The following is a 27,894-nucleotide window of genomic DNA, read 5'->3' as shown; positions in this document are numbered from 1 at the left end:
GGTTTTCCCGGTCGAAAATTTCCGATTATCTAGTCTATTTTCAAACCAAATAGACAACTGTAATACTGTATTTAACCCTTACACCAAGTGTAACAATGACATTTTATCACCACTAGCAACATTTGCAAGAAATGCCACAAAGCTGCGGTGCTCTAGGCATTTCGTTGTTAGCAATATGCGAGAAATTCGGTGACGATTTATCGCTATCACCTATTTTAAACTCCTTAGAATTTAACTTTGTGTGTTTCGATGTGTCGACATAACATGTATACCTAATAACCTTCCTTTCTGTGATGTTTCGAAGGTACCTGTATTAAATTTGGCAATACAAAGATAACAAATGAATACACAGCGCTACCGTGGGGCAGACTGCAGCCCAGTATTGTGGGTCACAGGTCTAGCAGTAGACGAACTTTCGGTACGAGACAATGATTTCGCCAGTATAATCAACAAATAAACCAAATACTTTCATCTGAACTTTACTTAATAAATTTATCTTTTGTGGGGGAGGGGGAAGCCTAAGAATATCACATTACTTCAAAGGAATTTGCAGAGATTCTGGGAAATGAATATATTAAAAATTCCAAGTCATTTCTCCTTTTAAGTAATAGAAATGGTAGGTTATAAAATCAGCTTCCAGAATAGATTAAATTTACGTTAAAATGTATGGATGTATATTTATAGAGAATATATTTATTTAAAACTATGCAAAGTACGACGTACGGAAAAAATACATATTAGCGATCATCTGTTCACTATTGAGGAGCTAAAGTCCGCACCTAGAACCAGCAGACATGCTAGCGTTGACAAATATAGACACCGAAAAAAAATAATTTCAATTAAAATATTATTTAAAAATCACGTTATTCTGTTGCTATATATTTCTAAATAGTTTTATACACAAAGAACTACAAAAACACGTTTCACTAATCGGTAATTTGCGTACTGCCGATCGTTTTTGTCCATGAGTAGACAGTGCAGACTCTCAACAATGCGCCAAAATAAATAAAAATTATTAGTTTATTATAAATTAAAAAATGTTTATAAAATTTTAGTTTATTACTAAAATATTATTTGTTAACTTACAGTAGTTTTTGTTGGTTATCTATCTACATTGTTTCATATGGAAAGTACAAAAATGTTTTAGCAAGACTTATTTTTGGATTAGAGATTTAGCTTCTCCATATTAGTAATGTTGTGAAATCATGATCTTTCAAGCATAGTTAAGCACTTCTGTTGGTATAGGAATTGAGTGAAAAGTCATAGTATCAAGTATCAGAAACAATCCATCTCTAGTAAAATTTCCAGGGACATTATAAAAGTTCACGCATATCCACGCATGTTTCCTGGAGTCCGAAATTCATGCATAATGCACGCTTTTCCAGATTCTCAACATTGGTGGTAGCCCTGGTTAGAGTCCCGTGAAAATATCGTGGCTCTGAATATATCCCACTAATAACAGCCAATACATGAAGAATGCATCAGTATCATAGATTATAGTCAATAACTACGAAACAACATGACATAAGGATCCTCATGCACGTTGGACTATTTGGGTTGAACGATTCGAATTATCTGAACGATTGTCACATGTGCGTAGATATGTGTTGTTCTGGTAAATATTTTACTGGAGAACTGTTGGGATTTCCAGCCATCGTCCAACCAATGCCACTCTGATGACGAAAACTGATGAGCGTGGTTGATTTGATCGGCTGGCTGTCTGCCGTTTGTAGACTGGCAACAATATTAAGTTGCGTTTACACTGGTAAGTAAAGTTGCAAGAGAATTTGCATAACTACTTTAGCATAATGTGATCAAGATAAGCAATTTTACTCACGAGAACTGTTGCAAGTACTTGCTACAGTTGTAACGCTGGTTTTTCCAGGGGTCAAGACGAATTTTGTTCACACACGGCAATGATGTCTCTGCAATGTTTATAATTGAAATTTTAATAGCCAACACTGTTCTCCAGTTCTTGTTACCAACTGTCCGACACTGATTGAGGCAGTGCTCACGAGAGCTCTTGTGCCCGTTTAGACCAATTTTTATAGTCAACACAAAACTTGCACCATTTTTTTTGCCGGTGTAAACGCAGTTCGGTCGAGATTTGGATGTGACAGTGATATCAAAACATGATGTCACTCTTTGTTTTAACCTATGTAATTTGATGACAATTGGAATGTGTGTGAGGAGCAATCGTTCATAGACCAACCGAGGCCTTGGCCGTGATACAAGCGGTTAGAGGTGGGTGGTAAGTGCTAGATTGGGTGGGGACTTAAAGTTTAATGTTTGTGTTGTACATATGGGGAACACTCAACACTAACCAAGGCAGTCGTTAGCAGCAGGGCAGTACCACACGATGGCGCTTATCCACCGCCAATTCTAGACATTAAATGTTTCTCCTGCAGCCCACCCCTCAGCTCATTCTGTCATTGCTGTGCAACATGACGCAAACGCCCCCTTCTCGACGTGTTACTTGTTGTAACTAACACACTACTTTCTTCTCCAAAAGTTATCTTATCAAGCTTTATAAATTCAACTGACATTCTGGTGTACTCAAAAAACCGGGTTGCATCTCTTATAAAACCATCAAACATTGTATTATTCAACGAACCAAACACTTAAGCCTGTTTATAACTGTACATTTTAGGCCTGTGCTATCTATCTAACACACGTCTTTTCAAAACACTATTTTCACTCAAGAATAAGAGTTGGACAACACTACCGCTCTGCTGCTTTACCGCTTAAAGCGTACCACTCGTTTAGTGCCAAAGTCCGAAACGGTCGGTCGGCCGATTTTAACTATCCAATGCATTGTTACATATTTTTTGGGGGAAGGGGACGGAGGCTTACCGCGGCACAGGAGTAGAACTAACTAAGATAAACTCCACTACACAAGTGGAGGTAACCTTAGGTAAACCGGCGTCAAATGGAACTCACGAACATATGTCGATCTTTATTCACAATTTCACAAACCACGTCGCGTAAAATACAATGTTTTGAGAAGAAGCTGTCAAATTATGTCTTGATTTTATAAGTTCTTGGAGACGGAAAAATTGTTTTTGAAATTTTCCGGCTTATTCCCGGTCGGGTGGCACCCTGTCATTCCAATTTTATTTTAAAAGTCTACTATTTTTAGAAGAGTCAATACAATGTATGTGTCATGCTATAAATTTTACTGCCTTTATAATCCACCGTCTGAATACAGAACAATGTGGTATTCTACATATCAAGATTTTATATATGGCCGATGCCTTTGACCTGCAGAGTGAGAAATCAAAATATCTAATACGTAACGACAAAGTCTATTCCATATTTTGATGTTGTTTATTACTTTCAGTGCTTAGTAATTTTTTTATTTAGGTTAAATCCTTCAGGTTGTTCTATAAGCTAATATACATAAGCTACTCTACCTTTTCGAAAAACTCAACAAAATCTTTGGCTGCCTTTGAACTGTGTCCTTTACCAGTGACTGCCATCTCATCCAGAGTCTGCTGCAGAAATTTAGCCATCTCCAGTTTCACTTTCAGAGACTGTTTGAATTTATCCTCCTGTAACAATGGATATCTTGTAACAACTAGTTTAGATAAACATTTTTAATTTTCACGATATATAGTAATAAGTAGATAGCTGAATGGTTAATGGATCTGAGTTACTAAAATATTTTTAATAATTATAAATTAATTGGCTGCATGACCAATTAAAGAAATGTTCATACTTTTCTATACTTACTAACAGTTTAAATTAACCCTTTGGCCCCTTAAGATGTCATCATGTTCTGTGAGAAACATCAATATCCTCATATGAGAATGTTTCATAATATTGCTTTATTTTTGTTATGCAAACGGATAGAGAGGTCTAGTGTGGTGGTTTGTCATCTCAAAAAGCAATATAAAAGGCATAAAAGTCCAAATGCCTACAGAATAGAGCCTGTACTGTCCAAACTTACACAAGACAAGAATATGATGTACATTGATTTTTCTATGTTTTGGAAAATAATGTAGGCTATGCTTTTTATATTTATCTGTCAACTTTCATGAAAATTTTCACAGGCCTTTCCTACAACATTTATTCTACAAAAGGTTTTAGTACGTTTTGAATAAAAATTATTAAGGCTTTGATTGAATATGTTTATCTTATAGTACATTAAAAGACAATAATATATTGTTCTAGCTTCAGTAATAAGGTTTTAAGAACAATCTATGTAGAGCACTAAAAAAAGTGCTTTAAGCCACTGTGTCCTAGGCTAGTCTTCTGCGCTAAAGTGCCCAGTTTCTAGAGGATTAACATTATTTTTTGTTTGGAATTTTGGTTTAAAAGTTCCATCATTTTAAAATTTTATATTATTTTTATTAGAACAATGCTTGTACGGTCTTGTGAAAATCTATTTTATTAGCTTTACATTGCACAAATAATTATATAACTATTTAAAATAAGTATTGTGGTACAAAACATAAGACTGCTATTAGCTGAGGGTAACAACTAGTTGCCAGTGGATTTTTGGGTCATTGTATAAAATGTTGCCCTATTAGCTGAAGGCAATACGTTAATATGGTGACGGATGGTTGCCGAGCTCGGCCACATACCTGATATTGTGTTGGTCAGCAATGATCTGTGACATTATAAATGCAGCCAGTAAACCAGACTCACTGATGACACCACTATTTCTTTGCACAAATGCAAAATCAGTGCTGTTTCTCTCTCTTTCTCCCAAGTATACTCGTCTGCTTTATTGTTTGCTTTCCTAACTTCAAAATTACTCTCATGCTTGCATTATACTAAATTGAGACCTTTTGACATATTAGAAGCTAAAAATGGCTAGGGAATTATTAACATTAAAATCTTAATTAATCGACAATAAGGTAAATACAGAAGATTTTATTTTTGAAATTTAGAAAAACCCAGCAAATTGGGACAGTAGGATCCCAACATTTTTACAAAACATCAAGTACTAAAGGTTTTCTTGACTCTTCTTTTTTTCATACACAGAACACTAGCATAAGTTCTTTGTTTAATCACCATTTTTGCTACTTTAATGCCATACTTTAAGTAATATAAACCAGTAGCTCATAATTTGGCTGCAGTCAATGTGGCGTCACTAAAATGCCCCCAGTTGCGTCACTAGTTACCTTCGGCCAATACCGGCCTAGGTCCATAATTACTAATCATGTGACAAAAAAGTGCAGTTAGATTACATTGTTGAGAACATTTAAAAGATATTTAAACCTACTGGTATTACAGTATACAGGATTAAGATTTGTTAAGAAAAACATGAGTCAATCAGTCTTTAAGAGATTTAAATACACTTTGAAATACTGATTATGTGATTAAATAAGCTTTTATTAACTTATTGAGTAATATTTAAAAAATCACCACTTTCCATGAAATTAGGTATAATACGCTGAATTCTTTTGCCACTTTGATATTGCAAATTACATTATTTTTGTGGAATCATGCTTAAGGATGTTTCAAATTTCAGTGCTGCAGCTTAGTCAGTTTTTAAACTAACAATATTTTCCCACATAACTAATACATATGAGATGGAAAACAAAGCATTTGCCAACATACGTTCTATTTACTTCTAACCTGAAAATGACACATTTTAAACAAAATGTCATTCTGATCTCAGAAACAATTTTTTTAATCCTTAAAAAATTAATATATTATTTTCTAGGTTTGGTTATTTTTTATATTTTTCAAATTATATAGAAGTAGCATTTATACTTTAAATAGAAATGTAAAAAACATTTAAGATGGATAAGAAATATCTTTTGTCATGATTTTTATCACTAAATCATAATAAATTATGTTTATGTTTTCTTGAGAAAGACCATTACTTATACTTGTTAAGACTTCAAGCAAAGGCTGGATTACTATCTATCAATTCAACCACAAACAGGGGCTTATCTTATCTCTGTAAGACACTACATTCTGTTCAGAGCAAATCAGTAAAAGAGCTATGTATTAAAATTAAACACAGGTATTGCATTTATGAACAGGCTACACATATTGGGTTATCTTGGAAAAAAATACTTATAATGACAAATAATAACTTTTTTAACATTAAATCTTACATTATTAATACACCAAATTCACATTTTCTATGTAGTCACACATAACTTTTCATATAATTGCTAGTAAAATAGTTTCAAGTGGGAAAAACCCCTAATCTGTAAACATCAAGGCTTAGTTCATCACTTAATTACTATTATTACTACTAATCACTGTCATTACAAAACTGAAATTTATTGATGATTACTCCTATATCTCTGATAGTCACATCACAAGTGTGGTTTTAAAAACCTCCACAGTATACCTTTGAAACCATTAGAAATACTAACAATGAAATTAAGTACTTGGAACTGTGACTTGAAAATGTTATATATCCTTCGACCAGTTGTGTTCACTTAAACACAATTTTTTTAATCACACCATGAAAATTCACAAGATATAACAACATTTTATACAACAATTTGCACACGCCATGGAATATCTAAAAATCTGAATTGAGCCCAATAGAATCAAATATTCTAAGTAATTTTTTATATGCTTTCATGACCTCTCATGAAGTTCATGGGAAACCTCCAATAACTTTCATGTGAAAAACTCTTATAGTAGTGAACATTTAGTATCAGAGTCATGTGTCCAAAACATAATTTGAGAAATGTTTCATGTTCAATTTCATGAATTTCACAATATTATTTATAGCAATATTTGTCATATTGAAATCTCCTACAATACAACAGTTAGGATGTTATCTGACACCTGCTTTCTATCTAACATGCTCCCTGCCAACAAAATATGTTTAACCATAACTAAGAGAAGAAGAACAAGTCATGTATTTTAAGCCTAAATAGTATTAACTGACTAAACAGAAATCTCCTACAATACAACAGTTAGGATGTTATCTGACACCTGCTTTCTATCTAACATGCTCCCTGCCAACAAAATATGTTTAATCATAACCAAGAGAAGAAGAACAAGTCATGTATTTTAAGCCTAAATAGTATTAACTGACTAAACAGAAATCTCCTACAATACAACAGTTAGGATGTTATCTGACACCTGCTTTCTACCTAACATGCTCCCTGCCAACAAAATATGTTTAACCATAACTAAGAGAAGAAGAACAAGTCATGTATTTAAGCCTAAATAGTATTAACTGACTAAACAGAAATCTCAGTACCAACTTACTTAACCCTCCAAGAGCTAATAAAACTCATTTACATAACAAAACTTTGTGTTAAAAATAACACCTTGTTGATTGAAAAATAAATATAATTTTTAATTGTTTGAGATTTATAAGTTTTACAGAATAAATTAACAGAAATTTCAAACTATACTAATTGTTTAAAACTTAACTTTTAATAAAAATATTTAACAATAGCATTCAGAACAAAACCTTAACTGTTGAGTGGCAAAAACAAAAACCATGTAGCATTGGACAAAATTTGTAACTAATGTAAACTGTCTCATCAAGTACATAGTGAACATTACATAAAAAACTAATTTCAAATGATCTTAGTTTTTAAAATGAGCAAACAAAAGCTAAATATCTGTTGTAATATGAAACATACAAGAAACAAAACATATCACAGTCAGGTGGTGTTTGGATTTTTAATCAGCTTGACTGTTATTATATGTAACTTTCAAATAGAACTTCCATTTTTGTCAGGAAAGAGAGTAATCTTTTATAAATATTTGTAAACAAACTAATAATTTATAGAATAAACTGTTGGGTTGTAATTAGTCGAAAAAGATCGTATTGCACAGTATACCTGCACTAAAACTAAACCCCTTTGAAGATCAGTCATTATTGGGTTGTGCAAAATGTTTTTTTCAGCTGTCAATCACCTTTAATTATCCCTTTGCACGCCAGCCTATTTTTCAAAAGTACTACCCAGAAACGCCAAGGGCATTTTCAGCAGTTTTGCAAGCTTTCACAAAATGAATCATAAATTTTTTATATTTTTTAATAGATATTGATGATTTCTTTACCATTATTTTGCTTATGAAATGCCCTTGATCATTTGGTAAATTGTAGTTGCATAAATGTAATTTAAACTTATAAAAAAAATAAAAATTAAGAAAAATAAATTAAATTTTCAAAAAAGTTTTTTTAGCACAAATAAGTGGTTTCAAAAAACATTTATGCTGATTTCCTGTTATATCCCAGTAAACTATATCTACCTCTTAACCTAATTACAAAATTCCAAAAGCCTACCTTATATAGAAGTCCAGTTGTGATTTTTTTCAGTAAATGTGACCCGGGCACAGTTTTTGTAAGTTGTATGTAATGTTACACTATATTCACAAATCAATATTTGACACTATACTAAAATAAATCGGTACTTTGGGATTATACCAACCACACCAGTATGAAGAACACAAAAATACAAATTTATAGAAACAAACATGATAGAACAAAAAAACAACTCTTTAATTACAAAATTACAAACTTACAAAGATTATCAATTTTTAATGGAGTCAGATTCACTTAATCTTTTTTCAATGAACTTAGAACGTTATAAAACAATGTAGTTGAGTAACAGAACTAACATTCCATCAATCAACAAGCATTTCCAGGTATTGTGATTGGTATTGTTGTCACTGTTATATTATCTTTCTCGAGAATCCCGATTACGGCAGGCCGCGAGGCATCACATGATTATTTAAGTTTTTTGCACGGTACATAATTGCCTTTCCATTACAATTCAATTTATATTTCTGATCAGCCCCTCTAGAATTTGATATTTTACTGATAGGTACTATCTTGAGGGATGTTTTTCTTTCGTTGACATCAGCGCTCAAGAATAAAAACAAGTTTTGTGTGTTTTTTTTTAATAAAGAGTTTAGTTTTTGTTTGGTAATTTTTGTTTTTGTTGAATTTTTGTGTTTGGAGAAATATAGGGGTAAAACACAGAAGTACAACAAAGCAACGCACCAGCTGAACGTGGGGGGGGTGGGGGGGGGGGGGGGTGGGGGGGGGGGGGGGTGGGGGGGGGGGGGGGTGGGGGGGGGGGGGGGTGGGGGGGGGGGGGGGTGGGGGGGGGGAAAGATAAAACACCTTTGGTTGTGATGAAATTCCTAGCAATAAGGAAGTTAGCAAGTTCATGTATAGCTAAGCCAGTAAACAGTTAAAGAAGTGTAAAACACACTGCCTACGTTCACTGCATTTCAGCTGTATGGTGAATAATTCACGGTTGCATGTGGTTTATTTAAAAAATAGAAATTTTCAAGGTAGTAGTCTGCTTTGGAATGGGATGATGCCCGTTACAAAACTCTTATCGAAGGATTTTATATAGTAAATTTTCAAATTAAACACTTGACACAAATATAAAGACTGCTCACCTGAGAACACCTTCTGCCACGAGATTTGTTTAATGGGACACCACACACACATAGCTTCATCAAGTCCCTGGAGTATTTCATTCTGAGTGCAGTATCAAATTTAAGCATATTAGAAAATTTAAAAAAATAATATAAATTTGTCATTCAACTGTAAACCAATTTTTTAAAGAGGACAGCTAGAATTACTAGATTGATTAAATGTATTTGTAATGCGCTTAAAAATTTATAAATAAATTAAAATTTCTATTCAAATCCTGGAGTTAAGTTTATCTGTTTATACCTTACAAAATAGAAAAAAAAAAGCAGTTTATATAAACTAGAATAGATAATTTTAGAAAAAAGAATTATAATGACTTGGATGATTCATGAATTAGAATAGCCTTGTAAAATGTTTAAGAAATGTGCAGCAAGAGACATATGCATTGTATTCATGTCACAAAAATAAGTAATGGGGCTCTTAAAATAAATTGTATTAGTATGCCAATTTAATCAAACTTAGCTGTTTCACACAACTTTTCGTAAGCTTTTACCATGTATGTGCACTTTTGATTCAAGTGAATGTATATACTTCCAACGCTGATGTAAAGTTTGCCTTGTTGCCACGATCAAGAATATCGGAGTATGTTTATAGCCATTGTACACGTATTAAGTGTACAATGTTAATAAAGTGGTCTAACACTCTAAGCTTTAACCCTTTCACCTACACACTTTTCTATTTTTGAAATTTTGATTTTAATTAATTCGTTATATCAAATTATGCAAGCAATTATTTTTTTCAGATTTTTTTTGTAACGTTTACTATTTTTTACAGAATTTTTTAATTTTTTTTTTGCTGGGGTCATATGTGTCCCATTGGTATATGAACACGGGGACACATATGTCCCACTGGTAGTTATACACAAGTATGTAATTGGTAACAATAAGGTAAATAATAATTAGTAATTTATTCAAACACTTTGTATATCTACAACAAATAAAAAGAAAAATCAATTCCAATAAATTGTAACAATTACGTGAAGAGTTACATTTTACATAATTAAGTGTGATATATTGAAAAAAACACGTTTTCCTATAGTGGGAGGTCACATTCTGGCGCACATGGTTTTTGTTCGTTTTTCTGTCTGGTGATCCGAGCAGCGCTTGCATCTTCTTCTGGTCTGTCCTTCCACAGGCAAATGAGTACCGACGTTTTGACATTGTTTTCACTCTCTTTTGATGTTCTTCCAATGCTAGCTCTTCTTTTGACTGAAGTATTTGTTGATCCTTCGGTGAGCAGCTGTTCCGCTAGAGGCACCATGAACGTCAGAAGGAGAACGTTTTCCTGTGTTGAACTTCTTAACCAATCCATGCGTTGACAACTGATGTTAGAAGAAGTTTATAGAACAACTTTTTTCCACCATTTTTTTGACTTCCTATCAAAATCGTACACACCTACTTTTTGATCAGAAAATTTCAACTCCTCCCATTATTTCAGTTGTATAAGGCAATAGCTTCAGGGCAGTGTAACAACCTTTCTTTCTCCATTTTGTTGCATTCTCTTGACTGTTGTCACAAGTGTCCTGAGTGTAAAGTTAATCAGGGACAACAAACTGCTTAGAATCCTTCCATGACACTTGCTACTACACCTTCCTTCCAACAATTACAAAATTCACTCTCATATTTTTATATGTTTATTTTCAAAACTTAGGCACATTTACCCTGTTCCCGATGCCTAAGTTGCGTCACTAGGATGGCGTGTTTCACATAACAGATACTTTGGAACCCGAGGTGAAAATAACGGATCAAATGACAGCACAACTTCCTTCCCTTGTCACCTCTTACCAGTTTGTACGGATAAAGTTTGCCACATACAAACTACTTTCACCTATATGGTTAACGTCCCACTTTTTCATGATCTTGACCTGCATAAACAATTGAAAGTCATAGCCCAATAGCCCAGTGTCAGATATCGCCAACACACTTTCCCAGATTTTTATGCCACCTCACTTTATGGGGTTTCTAGGGGGGAACATATTGTTTTCGAATGGTCGATCCCTTACCTCTTGAATCTTAGCACATTGATTTCATCTATATGCTTTGAAATGTTGCTTCTGTTCTTGCCTTAGGAAAAAAATAGTATGTTTCAAACAAGTATAATACTAATTCATTCCTAACATATAACAGTCTTGGTTAGCAATCTCAGGTTTGGTTTGGGCATGGTTGAATTAACAGCTTCGACTCATCATAACTAACTGAAACCAACTGCTTCCTTGATATAGCTTTCTTTATAGCTTTACATTTCCCCATGGATTCCTTGCTCATGGACCAGTTGGTCAGATATGTTTGGTAAGCGATTGTAGCACATGATGAGAACGCAGCCTATTACCATAACCCCATTATTCTCATGATTTTTAATTTGTCTTAGCTACTATTTTTTTTTTCTTCTTTTGTTTTTGTCAAGTATGTATTAATTCTTGTCATTTGTGCAGTGCGGATATGTACATAAAAAGAGGCTTTTAGGGGAAAAACTTTCCAAAAATACTGTCATTTCCTTTGAACCTCTGTTGATTTTAGCTAAAATTATAGGGCCTAACATTTTATTTGGCAAGGATTTTTCATAGTGTTTAAAAGTTTTTTGTTTTACCTTATTCCAAATTGAATTTTTGGTCTCTCGATACCATACAAGGCTTATTTATTTTACCTAGTTCACGTTCTATTCTTCTGTGTTAGTTTTCTGGGGCCTGAGGGATGGTGGACCTGTTCTTTCATCAGAATCTGCAAGTGGCCTGATGTACTGTTATCGACAGTCGTCCGGCTGGTTAGCTTAAGTTCCCTTCGCCAGGATCATAGATATAGTAACCTGCCCACCGTCCATCAGCATCCATCATGGTTTTTTGCAGCAGCTGGATTTTCAGAAGCGGTCATTCCACTTTTTTTCGGGAAGAATCAGATTGGTGAACGTCATTATCACTGTCAGCTAAAAAAAAAACTGTTCACAATTCACACTTTACCAGAACTAAGGTCAGCATCGGTTTATAGTCAGCGGTCTTTGTCGCTATCATACATCAAATCATCCTTCCGAAGGTCTAGCAGGTTCACTTGAAGGAGGAAACTCTAGCAAAAACTACTTTATGTCATTTACTATTTAAATGCGACATGGTACCTACCACTACACTGGGACGTATATGTCCCGCACTGAAATCACCACTGGGGGACACCTGTTCTGTCCCCAGCACAAAAAAAGACAAAGAACTTTATGGCAAATTAAACAAGGTTTTTCACATGAAATAAAATCAATATTAAACAAATTGATTGTATATACAGTACCGGTTTTATCTGTAGCTATTAGGGACAACAAATAATTAACTCCACTATATTGAATTAAACAGTCACATTAGCAAAAAATATCAACAACACTACCATTAAACCTCCTAAAAGTGCAACCACATGGTCAGAACAAAACAACAGTGAACAATAAAAACTGAGTGCTCCAGCAAGTTATCTGTGCCAATACAGCAAAGTTGAAAAATTACCCACCTGTAGTGGACTTATTAACATAAATTGCCCTTCAAATTTAGCATCATTTTAGTGTCCATATTTTTTTTTTATTTCTCTCGGGACAATATGATGTCCCAGTGGTAGTGGAAAAGGTTAAGTTCAACCAGAAATTTATCTTGAATACAAATATACATCATATAACTCAATAACTGCCTTCAAATAGTGTTTGGCTATTTCATATACGTAACTCTCGTAATAGCAGTTTGTAGTGGGCAGGGGCCTTTGAAAACTTGTATCTTTTGCAGTGCTGTCTGTCAGTGAGTTATATCAATGGGCATAGTATATAAACCTTCTCTGTGGAAAATATATATACATACAAATTTTCATAATGATCGGTCAAATTATTGTTAACAATTCTATATAGGCCATATTGACAAATATTCATTTATATATAGATTGTTTCCCAATCAGTACTTTTAAAGTTAATTTTCAAAGTAATCAGGAAAAAATCACTGAAGAATTAAAGGAGTCAAGCAAGGTTAAAAGATAGCTGGTTAAAATAGCCAAATGTAACAATTCTGAGTTTTCAAAATTATTTTAAACAATGTAAATCTGAGTACAGTAAACAGATAAGAGATGCTGAGAAACAAATTATGCACAATTCAACTAATGAAAGCAAGTCAGCTTGGTCTATAGTACAACAAGATATATGAAATGCAAACACAAATTATGGTACTTGCCAAGAAATAAGTGTTGATGAGTGTAACATTGAAGACCCGTTACTCATATCTATATATTTCAATAAATCTTTTTCAGAAATTGGGAGTACAAGCAATTTTTTTGATTAACCTTGCTGCTTTAGAAATTTATATGAAAGTTCCAAAATAAGATAACAGGAGGGTTTGTTTTTGGAATAATAGATGGAAAATATGTCCTCAATATTAGTTCAATTGATTGTAAAAAACTCATATGGTTGGAATGAAATTCCCTTCAATAATGAAGTTAGCAAGCCCATATATTGCTAAGCCATTAACCCATATTTTCTAATTTATTTTTTCTACTGGAGTCTTCCCCACAATTCAAAATGTCCTATTCATCAAAGCAAAAGTGCACATGAATAGCATCAAACTTATTCTAATGTATACAATTTAATATGTACATAAAATAGCAGAAAATTAAGTACTTTAATCAAAACGGTTAGTAAGTAAACTAAACTGTTAACACCATCAGCCACACAAAAAACTTCTAATGAAGTTTTCCAGTTATAAATGTTTTAATTTTATTTTGGAATATGTTTTGATTATTTACGTAGTTTAACTCACATGGCAAATGATTAAAAACTTGACTCCTGCATAGCTAGGTTTCTTGGCGTATAGTTCAAGTCTATGGCTATCATAAGTTGGTTGCTGACTATTTCTTGTTTAATAATTATGGAAACTTCCCATTTTGCGTAGTTAGTATAAATTGCCCTTAACCTGTATAAGCCAAGAGATCAGTATCGACCCTCTGCTAGGACAACAGTATGTTACAATAACTGCTTATCTTCTCCAGATTCTGGGTATATATGGGTTATAGGTGCTAGTATACTCTAACTCTAACCTGTAAAAAGCCCAAGGGATCAGTATCGACCCTCTGCTAGGACAACAGTATGTTACAATAACTGCTTATCTTTCTCCATATTCTGGGTATATATGGGTTATAGGTGCTAGTATACTCTAACTCTAAACCTGTAAAAGCCCCAAGGGATCAGTATCAACCCTCTGCTAGCACAACAGTAATGATCAGAAATGTTCCTATACAGAATCCTGAAAACACAATTTTAATATTATTCTAATGGCCTTTTTTTGTAAAATTTTAATTTGGTTTAAGTTACTATTCGATTTTGCGCCATATGGGGATAAACCAAATGATATATGAGATTGCACAAAAGCAAAATAAATTTGTTTTAATGTTTCTAAACTGCTTATTTTTAACATTATACATAGTGCATACAGTCCAGAGGATATTTAAAGAAGAACTTTATTGATGTGTTCTTGTCAATTTAAATGCGTATCAATTTATAAATCCAGAAACTTAATTGTATTTATTTCCTCTACTAAGTTTTCTGCCATAAAAATAATATTTTTATTTTGGCTTTTGTCAAGGTTGAAAATTTGATAAATTTTGTTTTAATGCATTTGGAAGGAGATTATTTTGTAAAAATTGAGATGCTGTTGACAAGTTAATAAATGAAAGAAATATCTATCTATGAAAAGAGCCAGTAAGTAATGCAGATTTTATTTAATGGAGCAGTAAGTTCTTACAGCAGTGACTGTCGTCTCGTTCACAGGATAATTTGTTATAAAAATTCTGCGTAATTTTGTCTAACTCCTCATAACTAATTTGCTTAGGAGAAAAAGGAAGATTCCTATCACCTGATTTTTATATAAAATTGTAGGGGTTGGGGTTACTACTGACACAATTATTAGGAACTACATTTTTTCAACTACACTAGTAAAGTAATTATTAATATTTTGGCAGACTCTATTTTGGGTCATCATTGACATTTGCTAAGAGGTCAATTATTTTTGTTTTTATTACCAACTTTGTTATTTAGTATTTTCCATGTAGTTTTACATAAATTTTTGGAATTCTTAACTAAATTGCTGTAATAACAGTTTTTAATTTATTTTACATTTTTCTTAAAATCTATTTTTATCAATTTTAAAAAGTTATCATTTTGTTTCCGATCTTCTCTTACTAATTTTCACATGGTAACTATACCTTTCTTTTTTCAATTAATTCTTTTGTTATCCATTTCATGCTCTTACCTTTAACTCTACTTTTTATCTTGATAAAATATAAGTCAAAGTAATAAATAAAAAATATTTTATAACACATTGAATTTTGTTGTTATAGATGCATTCAAATGTCAATCCAGGTCTCTTTTCTCAGCGTTTCAGAAAACAGTTGTTTATTATCCTTAAATATGTAACTATTTTCTTTTTTTTTGGACAAATTAGTTTAATTAATTGTGCATTATGATCTGATAAATTTGTTATTAAACCTGTAAGTATTAAGTTTTTCCTATCCATTTTGGTTAAAAAAATGTTCTATAGCACTACTTCATGTATTGCATACCCTTGAAGGAAAGTCCATAATTGAGTGTAATTTGTGTGAATGCAAAATCTGTTTTAGTTTAAAATTACCTGGGGAGAGTACCAAAACATCTTTGTTAATATGACCAGCAATAGCCATGTAAACTTTATTTTTTGCATATAATTTCTAGAGAATAAATCAAATTTATCTAAAAACAAATTTTCAAAACATGCGAAAGGTGACCGGTACGGTACATATCTGCCAGTACAGAAGTGAGATTGTCAAGTTTTACTTGTACTAAACAACACTAAAATATTTTTTCTTTCAATATACTATTAATAACTGGCAGGATTATTGGTTTAACTTTTAAGTTATTGTCAATATTTTTAGCTAATACAAGTACATTGCCACCTTTCGATTTTGACAGAGTATGAATGATTTGAAATATATTAAATTAAGCTGTTCAATTTCTGCACCGGACATAATGTGCTTTGTGACACTACTAGGTCTGGATTAACATTGAGACAGGGACACATTGAGACAGTATGTTGAGACAGGGAAGTGATGTACACAACAAATATGAGACAAGAGACAGGGGGAGCGCCTTTGAGCCAAATAGCAGCATTTGAACACCTCCCTTCAATGGCTGGAATCAAGTTCATTAATAGTCTCTCTGAAACATTAAATTTTGAAACCAATAAAAAAAAAATTTAAACACAGTTAAAACATCACCTGGTGTTCTGTGCTCTTTAATCAGTTGGTGAGTTCATGGAGCACACTCGAGATTGGCATTCACGGCAGTGTTGTAATTGTGGAGGTTGATCCCACGAATTTTGTATATTAATGTGTGCCTGTGTACTACTGTATGGAAAGTCGAGAGAATGGATTTAGTTTGTGAGATAAATACTGTCAAAAGTTGGCATTAATGACATATATTGTTAATGCAATAAATATAGTCTATTCTATTTTAGACTGTTTTTTAACCCTTTGAACGTGTATGACAACAAATGTCAAAATAAAATATTTCGTCCTCACAAGCTATACTTTGTGATAAAATGCATGTGAATGTTAACTGAATGTCAGACAACAGCTACACTCTATTCGTTATTCTTGACTGCCTAATCATTTATTCATTGATTCTGAATCCGAATATGGTTGCTGTAGCAACGGAGAGCCATTTTTGTGCTGTACGCTGACGTTGATGAATTTTTCCGAGGATGAGAGTGCAGTTGTTGAGATTTTTTCCTAAGTTGAATTGTGTGTTATATGTTGTAGATGGACAGTTTTTGAGGTGTAAGATGACGTTTTTGAGATTTAAATTTAGTTTCCTTAAAATTGTGTTTGCCTGTTTCTTTTTTCAGTGAATTGGCAGATCCCATGTTTTGCTTTCTGATACATATTTATTTGTAAGCAATATAAGATACATTTATAATTGTATTTTGTTTTTTTTTTTCTTCTCTTTAATAACTAGAAAATTCCTAATTCAAATAGAACTTAACCAAATTAAAATTAATATTTAAACGCTACTAGCAGGCTAGAAATCAAGACTTTATATCCAGTGATGTAAGTGTTGATGTTCTGGATGTGTCATATAGTACAGGAGCAAAGCTCCAACCTTATGCCATTTAAAATGGCAAATAAAAGATTTGATTTGATACACTTGAAATTATTGAATAAATATTATATAGGGAGTGGGTAATTAGACAGTAAACAAACAAGAGTTAATATTTAATGTTATATCAACCATCAAAAAAACATTAGGAAACCTCATACAAACAGACACTAAATAATACAACATAATTATGAGAGCAAAACATACTTATTTAATTCTATTATACAAATTTTGTCATTATCATCGCTGGGTTTGGTTTTCCACTGATATTTACAGAGGCAAAGCATCAACTTATACTCAATACCAGTTAACAATTTTGAATGTTTAGATCTCATGTTTTGATTTTATATTTTACATTCATAATTAATATATTTTCAGGTTTTATGTTTGATAGAACACTAAGAGTTGGCAACAGGTCCAATAAAAGTATTTAACATTTGCAAACACATTAAATGAAAGAAACTTATTTTCAAACCAAATTTTCTACAAGAATAATTCTTAACAGTTTTGGTTTAATGTTCTTACAACCTTCAAGACATCTTACTTACTAACTAAATGCCACAATTCACATCTTAATGAACTTTATATGTTTTGTTCATATAAATTAGCTGATAAAATATGTTATAAAAATATTATTGATAATTATGTTGTTTCTGGGAATCAGCTAAAATATTTTTCAATAAAATTGGAATTAGATATTTTTTACAGTACAGTTATGTTTATAAAAGTAGATAGTAATATGCTGATTCTACTAACTCACTTTCTGAGCCACAGGGATCAATGTAAGATTTCTGCCTAAATGTAAAACATTAATGTAAAAAAATACAAAATAAATGTAAATATACATGTGCACACACACACACACATATGTATATATATTGGATTGAATTGGTTTATTTCCAAAATTTGACATTTCATTGGCTCCACTACGTACACTTGTCAGCGGGGTCCAAATTAAACTATCTTAATTAAACCATACAATGTTTTTATTAAATTAGGTTTCAAAAATTGGTACTTGTACTGTATATCTTTAAACTTCACAAACAAAAACAATAGCATAGGTGTTTGTTTTTTTTTTTCTCTTTACATTTCAAATTATGAACACTGATAAAACCCCTCTTTACTCTTAACTCTTAAAATTAAGTTCATGTTCCTAACTAACAAATTTGCACTAGTAATACAGTGTGATTGGATTGCATGATTTTGATTCAGATTAAATTAACGGATAAATAATATGTATATATTATAAAAAATGCATGATACTGAAAAATACTCTATTAAATAATTTGAATATGTCATAAACTATAAAAAATTGAAACCAATAAACTTCATACTATGTTTCTGTCAATAGCAACAAAATATAGAGTACACAGATACATAGAAACAATTTAAAGAAGATATAAAATTCTCTTATTATTAAATAAAATTTCCCTTGGATCTGCAAGTTTTTATGTAAAGTCTACAAAATTGGATAAAATATTTTACTAACTATATGTAGTTATTAAAAAACATAATTAAAAGGTATAATTGTTATATTAGCATTTATATAACTTATTTAAACATAATGAAATAGGTGAAATAGTGAATTCTATGAAGAAATAGAGCCACTGGAGAGTAAGGTAAGAATCAGTGTAAAACAGGGAAAGGAGTGGCTGAGGTCATTTAAGTATATGAAGAGGATATGGAACATCAGGAGAAAGAAAGTGGTCCAATTTATTCGAGTGCACAAAATATAGAAATGGAGTGCTGGAAGGATATAAAAGAGCTGAGAGAAAATGAAGAGAGATTCTTGCTAGGCATATCTATATTACTTGAAACAGCTAAAAGTAATTAGTATGAATTCCCTTGTAAAATTCAAGTGTCTAACTCTGCAACTAATCTTCTTCCTCTTCAGCATTTATGACATGTGTAAGTTGAACATATTTACTAATTACTACAGAAATGACGTGTATCCAGAAGTATATTGTCAATCATTAGGGGCACATTGGTGTAATAAACATAGTCAATACAAAAGTAGGACATGCATCAGCATTTATAATAAAGACATTTTATAATTTTAATAAGTTAACAACCAAGCTTCTCAATTAAAACTCTTTCAATACTAATTAACTATATAATTACAAAACATCAATAGTTAATTAAAATACGCAGCACTTTTTAAATTTAAACAATGCAAAATAAACAGAGAATCATCAACAAAAATAGCAAAGCACTACAATTAAAACTAGTTGTATTATGATTTACAATGTTAAAATGCAATGAATTTTACAATTTCTTATTATGTCATAAATAAGATGTTCTGATTTCCAGTTTTTTACAATTACAACATCACTAATGTTTTTCTGTGCCTTATAATCTGAAATACATTCTATTAATCTAATAGATAACAGAAAAAGTTTGGATTTAATTTTAAACTGTACATTGTAGCTTTGCGAAGACATTGAGATAGTCTTAAATCAATGCATTCTCAATAGATAATCATTTAAATAATAATTATAAGTACTGTTGGTATACTTTCAGATAATTTTAATATCTACGAATTCTTATTGTAATGCATGCTGTAATATATTAAAGTTCATAACATTGTGAGACTAAAGATTGTTGAATAAATTGCTCACTTGTTTTATAGAATTATACAGTAATTCAGGTTTTTCATTAGTATCTTTAATAAAATAATACTTATTCGATTTTAACTTATATAAGCTGTCAATTACAATTCTTGACTAATAAATAAATATAAAAGTAACATACAGTATATTGTACAAGTAGGAAATCTAAAGTTCCCCTTCATTCAGTCATATGATGGAGTATTTATACTTTTAAACAAATTTTCATTTTAGGTGATTGTCTTAAAATAATTGTTAAAAATATCTTCAAAGAGATTTCAACATTATTTTTTCAAATTTTATTTAATTCATTGCATGCTCTTGAATAAAGTATTTAAAAAGATTAGATCAATTTAAGAAATTGAATTACAAATACACTGAGCACAATTGCCAAAATATGTTGTGGGGTTTAAAATTTAGGAACCACTGATATAGTTACAAGATTTGATCTCAATGCACTCTTGCGTTTTAGTACCCTCCCTAGTTTACTGAAACTTTTATTAGTTAAACATTGCTGTGACACCTAACTTAATGAACAAAAATGTGAATGTATGTTGCAAGATATCATGAGAAAGATTTCATTTGTACGAGGTCTGTTCGAAAAGTATCTGACCTGTGTTTATATCTTTGTGCCCGTGTGGCCTTTGCGGGTCAGGAGCGTAACTAGTATTCCCTCACAAACTACCTGAATGTTGTAGTTTCCTCAAAGTAATAAAAGGAGCAAAAGTTTTGTAAATCTTTAAAACAAACTGAAATGGGTCTAATGAACAATCACTGAAGGTTGTTATTTTATTGTCTTTATTAAAAAAAAATTAATAAGGATTGGTTGGAGTACTTTATTTTTCATATGGTATTATCCTCTTGCCTCTGTACAGAGTGTCCATAAGTCAAGAATAATATTTCAGAGTGATAGGTTAGCTAATGACTAATCCAGACAACAAAACATGACTTAAGTAAAAGTTGCTTAGTTTCAGAGATATCAAAGCTTATTCGAAAATCACATAAACTGCTGCCCATCTAGGTTAATCTTTCATTTGCTATTGATAAAATAATAAAGTGGAAAGTATTTTATTTTAATTTATTTGACAGAATGATCCTTTTTATCCTAAAGTTTCATCCCTCTGCTTTTCTCTGTATTGAGAAAACAGTTATGGTTTCACCTGTTTTCCATTTGTGCCAGAATTTCCTATCATTGTTACTTTAAATCTATGAAAAAATAACACAACTCCTAGTTTCGTTTTGTTTTGTAACAGTAGTACATGAAATACCACTCTAGAGTGGCAACATTTGTAATTTTCACAAAAAGTTTTGATATCTTGGAGACTAAACAACATTTTTCAAATTCATATTTTGTTTCTCTGACTAGTCATTAGCTAATTTATCTCCCCTTGAAATATTATAATGGACTTATTGGACACATTTTGTATGATACAGAGAGATACATTTAGCATATAGTAACAGTTACCCGTGCCTAACTTTAAACGTTAAGTTTATTTTTTTTAACGGACACCATGAGCATATTTTTAAACGGCATGCCAAACAATACTAAGATAAGTGATGGTTACTGAAAGATGTTCTAATCTCGATCCATTTTAGATTTAAGTTTAAAGATTAGGCCCTGAAGTTAGAGAGTGAATCTGTTTTTTTATAAGTACCTCTGAAATTTATCTAATTTCTCTCCAATATTCTTGATGTTTTTCTGAATAGCTCTAACGAGCTATTCCCTTATTTTTGTCACGGAATTCTGTAAGATGTCTTGTTTTAAACATGTAAACTGTGACAGACACCCTAGAACACTCATTTTCTTGTGAGAACAGTGGACATCACTCAGTATAAAGTCACAATGAAGGTGTTAAAAGTTTACATATTCAAATACCTTTTAAAAACTATGTGTTAAAGATTTTTACAATTGATTGTTTAACTGTCTAAAAAGACTTAAATTTCTGTTTTATATATAGATACTTAAAAGCTCAAACTTGTGGCAATAGACTGCCAATTAAAAAAGAAAGAAATTAAATATACCTGAAAACTGCTTGGAGTCTAAATAAGAGAAAATAAGAAAATAAACTCGTACATTGTCACTGCACAGAGTGCAAGTCATGAGCATGAGAAGTGAAGAGCATAAACTCAAACTCATGTTACAACAGCACAGTGGGACACTGCATCAGCAGTTTAAAATAGCAGCTATGCCAGTAATATATATGAAATACAAATTAGGACGCTTACATATTTTTTTGTAAAATTCTACCTGAAACAATTTCGAACATCTTTTTAAGTTTTCAGTTTGAACTGAAGCATTTTTTTTTTCCTTAAAATAGTTAAATGGGCTTTAAATCACCTATGAGCCATTAAAAAATATATGTAAATGTAAATATTTCAAATAAATGTCGCTAAAAGCCACCATTTTCTACATATCCTATATTGTATTTGGACCATTTCCTCATTACTGAAATGTGAGTTACCTAAAAAAATAAAATCCTGATTTATTGGTTTAACAAAGCTCAAGAGAAGTTTATAAAATGTTTGAAAACTAGCAATATATACTGTTGTGGTTTAATTACAATTATCCTTAGCAAAAGGGCCAGATTCTTCCAATTAACTATTTTTTTTTTTATATATATATCGCAAAACTAGAATTTGTATGAATTTTACAATTTTATACAGTTTTTACAGCTCTGCTAAACTAGGATACACACAAAAAGTATCATCTGGATTCACTCAAGAGTGTTGTAGAATATATTTTTTTTCTGCCTCCTCCCCTGTTTAGACTTTGTTTCAGTTAATTTTGACCACCCAACACTTGTTCCCAATGTTAGTAGCCTGTCTATGCTAAACAACATTTTTGTTACAGAGGGTCCCATACAGTCATTCCTGTGAAGAAATCAGTCTCCTGGGTATGGTCTCATTTCATAGTATTTGGATCTGCCATATTGAATTTCTCAGTAATGTATCTATATGCTCATTGCTAAACTAACAATGGCAAACATCGTAAATTATAGAGCGTTAAAATGTGTGCATTACTTCTACTCTCTTTGTAGTTTAGGACAAGTTTCTAACTGGTCTTCCTTGGGCTTTAGTTACTAATATATTTTATGAGTGATATCGGTCACATGCATAAACTTGTCATATTGTCACACCAGTCAACAACAAAGTGGAAAGATCTGGTCTAACTGTCATCTCTGGGGATACAAAGTAGTTTTTAATGTAGTTCTTATGAAAAATATGCATTTTTTACATTTTTTACCTGAAACCTTGAAAAAGTGCTATTTTTTGTGTGTGTATATGATGTAGGAGTCTTTCCATAATGCATAAACTATTTAATCTCAGTCTATAAGATCAGTGTACATGAGTTTTAAAAAGTAGGAGTCATCAAATACAATTGATTCAGGGTATGTTTAATATAGTTACAATAATTCACTGCAAAATTTTATACATGATCTTATAATTGCTGTATATAGGCTTGTTGCGGTATTAACAAGACCTGTGACATACCTAAAATATTAGAATAGTACCCAAAGAATTAAGAAAAATAAAAATTGCAATTTTTAAAGAGTTGAAATATAATGATGAAGTAATGTGTTCTACTACTTTATCAGTATTATTGCTGTATTTTTATCAGTAAAATAACCCTGTATCAATTGAAGTACAGTTGAGCGACAATAATCTGGATAAATTGGGATCCATCCTGTCGAGATTTTTTAAATAAAAAAAGAGGTCATGAAAAGTTATGTGCAAACGAGCATAACTGACGTTGTTGTTTACAGAAGTGGAGCAGATAAATAAAACTACTCATTACTTATTAATAAAAGTTTTAAATATTTAACTTATACCAAAAATACAGTTGTCATATTTTATGTAACTACTAGGCTAGGAATTGACGCTCTACTGTATAGAATTACCAAAATTTAAGTTGTATTTTTCTGTAGTATAGGAAACATATGATACCACAATTCAGTCCCATGTAAATTACAAGGATGAGTAAACTTTCAATTGTTTGAATTTTTAAAGTGTCAAAAAAAATATTAACTAAGCCTGTGTGTAAATTTGCTAAAAGAAAGAAAATTAATCCATTGTAATTAATACTCTCAAACAAAATTGGAGTTAAAAAGCTATAAAATTTATTACCTTTCACTGGAGTAATTATAAGTATTACAATAATTTCAACTACCATGGCAACAGAAACATGCAGTAGAGCTAAAGATGTTACCCAAGAAATATAAGTTAGACCTTACCAAACGTCTTGATACAGGGAAAAAGTTATTAAAATACAATGTTGTGGTGAACAACACTGCACTGGTAAATACCAATTTAATTATTATTTTTAAATCACGAGCAAGCGTTGAAGATGTCTCTAGTACAAATTTATTGGTTGAAATTCCTATAAGATAGAGACTGGTATACCCAAGTATAGAAACCAATCCTTCACGGTTAGCATCAATCCAGTTTTCCCTGCCTCTATCTCCAATGACATATTCCTGCAAACCTATGTACAACAAGAACTGATGTGTAAAAGAAAGGAAAATTGCTGGTACAAAAAGTACAGTTAAATATCTTTAATATAATAAATGATAAAAGCTTGATTGTTCCAAGTGTAAAAAAAGAAATTCCAATGAGTGCCATATTCTGCTATATTTGTTTGATAATTGATTTCCTGGAGAGAAAAATATCTTGAGAGCCCTAACATAAATAGTGCAAAACAACTGAGAATAGTCTTTTTAACACCTCCTCTGACAATTTTTTCTGTTTTAGTAACTGCAGCATTAGAAAAAACAAAAAATCCAACACCAACATCCATTAAAGAAAATCCAAAGGTTTCAGTTTTTGCATACTTTCTTGGAAATATACAAAAATCTACACCCAAAATTGAAATAACTGTCATTGTGTTAACAATAGAGCGGCAGCATGTTACGAATGATCTCCTGGTGTCACATATTGGAGTGTTCCAAATTTGTTTCAAATCGCTGGAAGACAAACTTGGAGTGGAACAACAAAACTTACTTTTTGTTAGAAAAATTAAACATATAGTAATAATAGTGACTACAAACATTGTACAAGGAAGTAATATCTGACATATTTGTTGTCAATAAAATTAGAGGCAAAACGATAATAATGAATTCTTTAACAAAAAGTAGTACTCTTCTTTTTTTAATCACATTGCACATATTTGGGATACAATCTCTTTTACAAGTATGAGCCACATTCTCAAATAAAATTCCTGTAAAAATCACAAAAAATGTACACATATGGGAAGGAAGAGTTGCCCATAATACTTCAGTCACATCAGTTCCATTCAAGTTCTGAACAAACTGCACACGTAGTTTAACTTTATCATCATCCATGATAAAATATATCGTTAAGAATTAAAAGTTACCAATTTGAAAAACTGTGAGTAAACTTGTGTGTAACCACATCAAAATAATTATCTACTAGTATCACCAAAGAACTGACAACTGAAATAATTTAGCAGTAAAGAGTGCACGAGAAGTTTGTACAAATAATGATAACGTTATCAATTCTCATTAATTATAATTACCATTCCACACTGAAAAAACCATTCTCACATCTTCAAAGCGTTTATATTTACACAGCTGAAAATGGAAACATTTCAAATTTACCGGTTAGAGGTACCAGATGGGTGCAGAATGTACGTCAGCTGCTAACAAGTAGTCTTGATCTTTTTTTTTCTAAGATTAAACAGCAACGAATGGATTTCATCTAGACGTGGAGGTGGAGTAAAGAACACATGAAAGTGCTCTTAAACCTACAACCCGAGGTTGTAATATTTTGTTCTAATGTGCTTTGCATAACATTTCCAGAAGAGAACTGGCGAAAACCATACTTTTTAGAGCAGAAGTGGTTTATTTAAACAAAAACTATATCTTATTTTGATTTGGCACGGAACCATTACAATGAATTTATTATAAAATCAGTCTAGAAAATTCAAACAAATAATTTGAGATAAATCATTTTTTGTTTCCTTTGATAACCTAAAAGTTAATATAGGACCTTACTTAATTAAAAATATGGTAAGTAGGTAGTAAATGATACATTTCCTTTATAAAACAAGCTACTTGAAGATATGTAATTTAATCTACAATATTCTGTATATACAAAATTAAATATTAAATTTACAAAAATTGCATTAAGAGTACAAACAAAATAAATTATTTTGCCGCAGATAAATATAATTAAATTACAACAAAGTTGAGTAAACTAATGTTACCCTAAAAGTAAATTCTATGGACTATAATAAAACAGTTTTATCTTTGTTTACTCTTAACACTCTTTAAATGTAAAACAATATTAATATACTCTGTTCTATGTAATGAAGATATTTCAATATATTAGTAGCAGTGGCATAGTTTGGTAGTGGCGCCCCCCCGCAGCGTGTTGAAATACGCCCTTCCTGTCTGCTACAGTATTCCCCTACTGTTCCGACCTACCCGTATCTCTACAGGGTACAGGATTTTTACCCGTTCTACAACATTATTTTTCAAATGTCCCAGTTTCCCTAAGACGAATATGAACGGCAACTGAAGACGCTATGAACTGGGAAAGCGCTCTCTGTACAATCTGCTTGCTAATCTGGCATTGCCTCCAGCAAGTCCGTACACAAAGTGAATATCAGCAATACTCCTTCAAAAGTTAAAACGGTTCATATCGTACAAGAAACAAAGTAATAAAAGAAATTTAATATTAACAGGAAAAAACTAACAGGTATTACAAAGAAGAACAGAACATTCAAACAGTGACAATCACGTTCAAAACATAGACTTGCTCAACAATTTTTTTTTTTTTTTTTTTATCTTTTTGTTTAGCGTTAAGGCTAATAGGCTTTGGGGAATCCATGAAGCCTCGATGTGCGATAACTATTATTCTGTGGTTGTCATGTTAATAAGGTATTCAGCAGTATTAGTCAATCCATATACATGTATATCTAATAGACATAATCGAGATATTAATGGTAATACATGAATGTTTCAGTAGTGTACTGTAGTGTTTCGTTAGTCCACTCAAAAGATGGGAGTTTGGGAATCTAAGACATAGGTGGGAAGATAGGGAATGGTGGGGTGTTAGGAGAGCTTCTCGCCAGGGGCCCATCAGGCATTCCTATCCCGAAAGGAAGGGGCCTCGGTTGAAGTGCCTATTCCCAAGGTTACATGTATGTAGTATGTTGATTTCTGTTGTGTATAATTCAGTTTAGTTATATCCTTCGTTTAATTGCAACTAGAAAACTATTTAGTTCTTTGAAAATTTGACTATCATTGGTTTGTAATACTCTACATAAGTTCACATTATTTAACCCAAATTGTTTACTAATTAATTTGAAATTTGTGCTTCTAGCATGGGTCATTCTGCCGGGCATCTGAAAAATATATGCTCTAAAGTTTCGTTATTACCCAAAGTACATCTTAAGCATAACGGAGTAAAATACTTACCTATAGTAAAAAGACTACTATTTGTATTAGCATTGTCCAACTCTTAATCTAAGTAGGTTAACTATCTCCCATCTTTTAAACTTGACATTTTTGAACCAACTTTGTTTTGGGACTGAATCTACAATTTGTTTAGTACCATTTTGCTTTATTTGAACCTAAAAAGTATTCATTAAATTTAGCATGGGTATAGTATTTTTTGATACGCCTTAAAATCGTCAAATGGTATGTTAAATTCTACAAGTCTGATGCCATCTGTTATTGCTTCCTTAGCTAAACTGTCCACTTTTTCGTTTCCAGCGATACCTATGTGACCCGGTATCCACTGTATAAT

The 27,894-nt window shown here is 31.7% G+C and overlaps 2 protein-coding genes across 2 annotated transcripts in view; both read right to left on the bottom strand.

Moving 5' to 3' along the window:
• Window positions 1–14,506, bottom strand: part of LOC124353467 (mitochondrial proton/calcium exchanger protein) — a 47,170-nt gene extending 32,664 nt beyond the window's left edge. The window contains exons 1-3 of the mRNA XM_046803311.1: window positions 14,484–14,506; window positions 13,178–13,184; window positions 3,414–3,551 (exon numbers count right to left, since the gene is read on the bottom strand). Of these exons, the coding sequence (XP_046659267.1) occupies window positions 3,414–3,551; window positions 13,178–13,184; window positions 14,484–14,506 (168 nt within the window). The remainder of the gene's footprint in view (window positions 1–3,413; window positions 3,552–13,177; window positions 13,185–14,483) is intronic.
• Window positions 14,507–17,622: 3,116 nt separating this feature from the next.
• On the bottom strand, window positions 17,623–25,742 carry LOC124372052 (GPI-anchored wall transfer protein 1-like). Its single transcript, XM_046830413.1, is given in 4 exon segments — window positions 17,623–24,352; window positions 24,354–24,647; window positions 24,649–24,723; window positions 24,725–25,742. Coding segments are annotated over 4 exon segments (1,149 nt in total). The 5' UTR covers window positions 25,172–25,742; the 3' UTR covers window positions 17,623–24,019.
• Window positions 25,743–27,894: the final 2,152 nt, after the last annotated feature.

The sequence above is a fragment of the Homalodisca vitripennis genome, chromosome 1 (assembly GCF_021130785.1).
Source record: "Homalodisca vitripennis isolate AUS2020 chromosome 1, UT_GWSS_2.1, whole genome shotgun sequence".
In the NCBI taxonomy this organism is placed as follows: Eukaryota; Metazoa; Arthropoda; class Insecta; order Hemiptera; family Cicadellidae; genus Homalodisca; species Homalodisca vitripennis.
The sequence above is the reverse complement of the archived record's forward strand: the minus strand, read 5'-3'. Positions and strand labels throughout refer to the sequence as shown.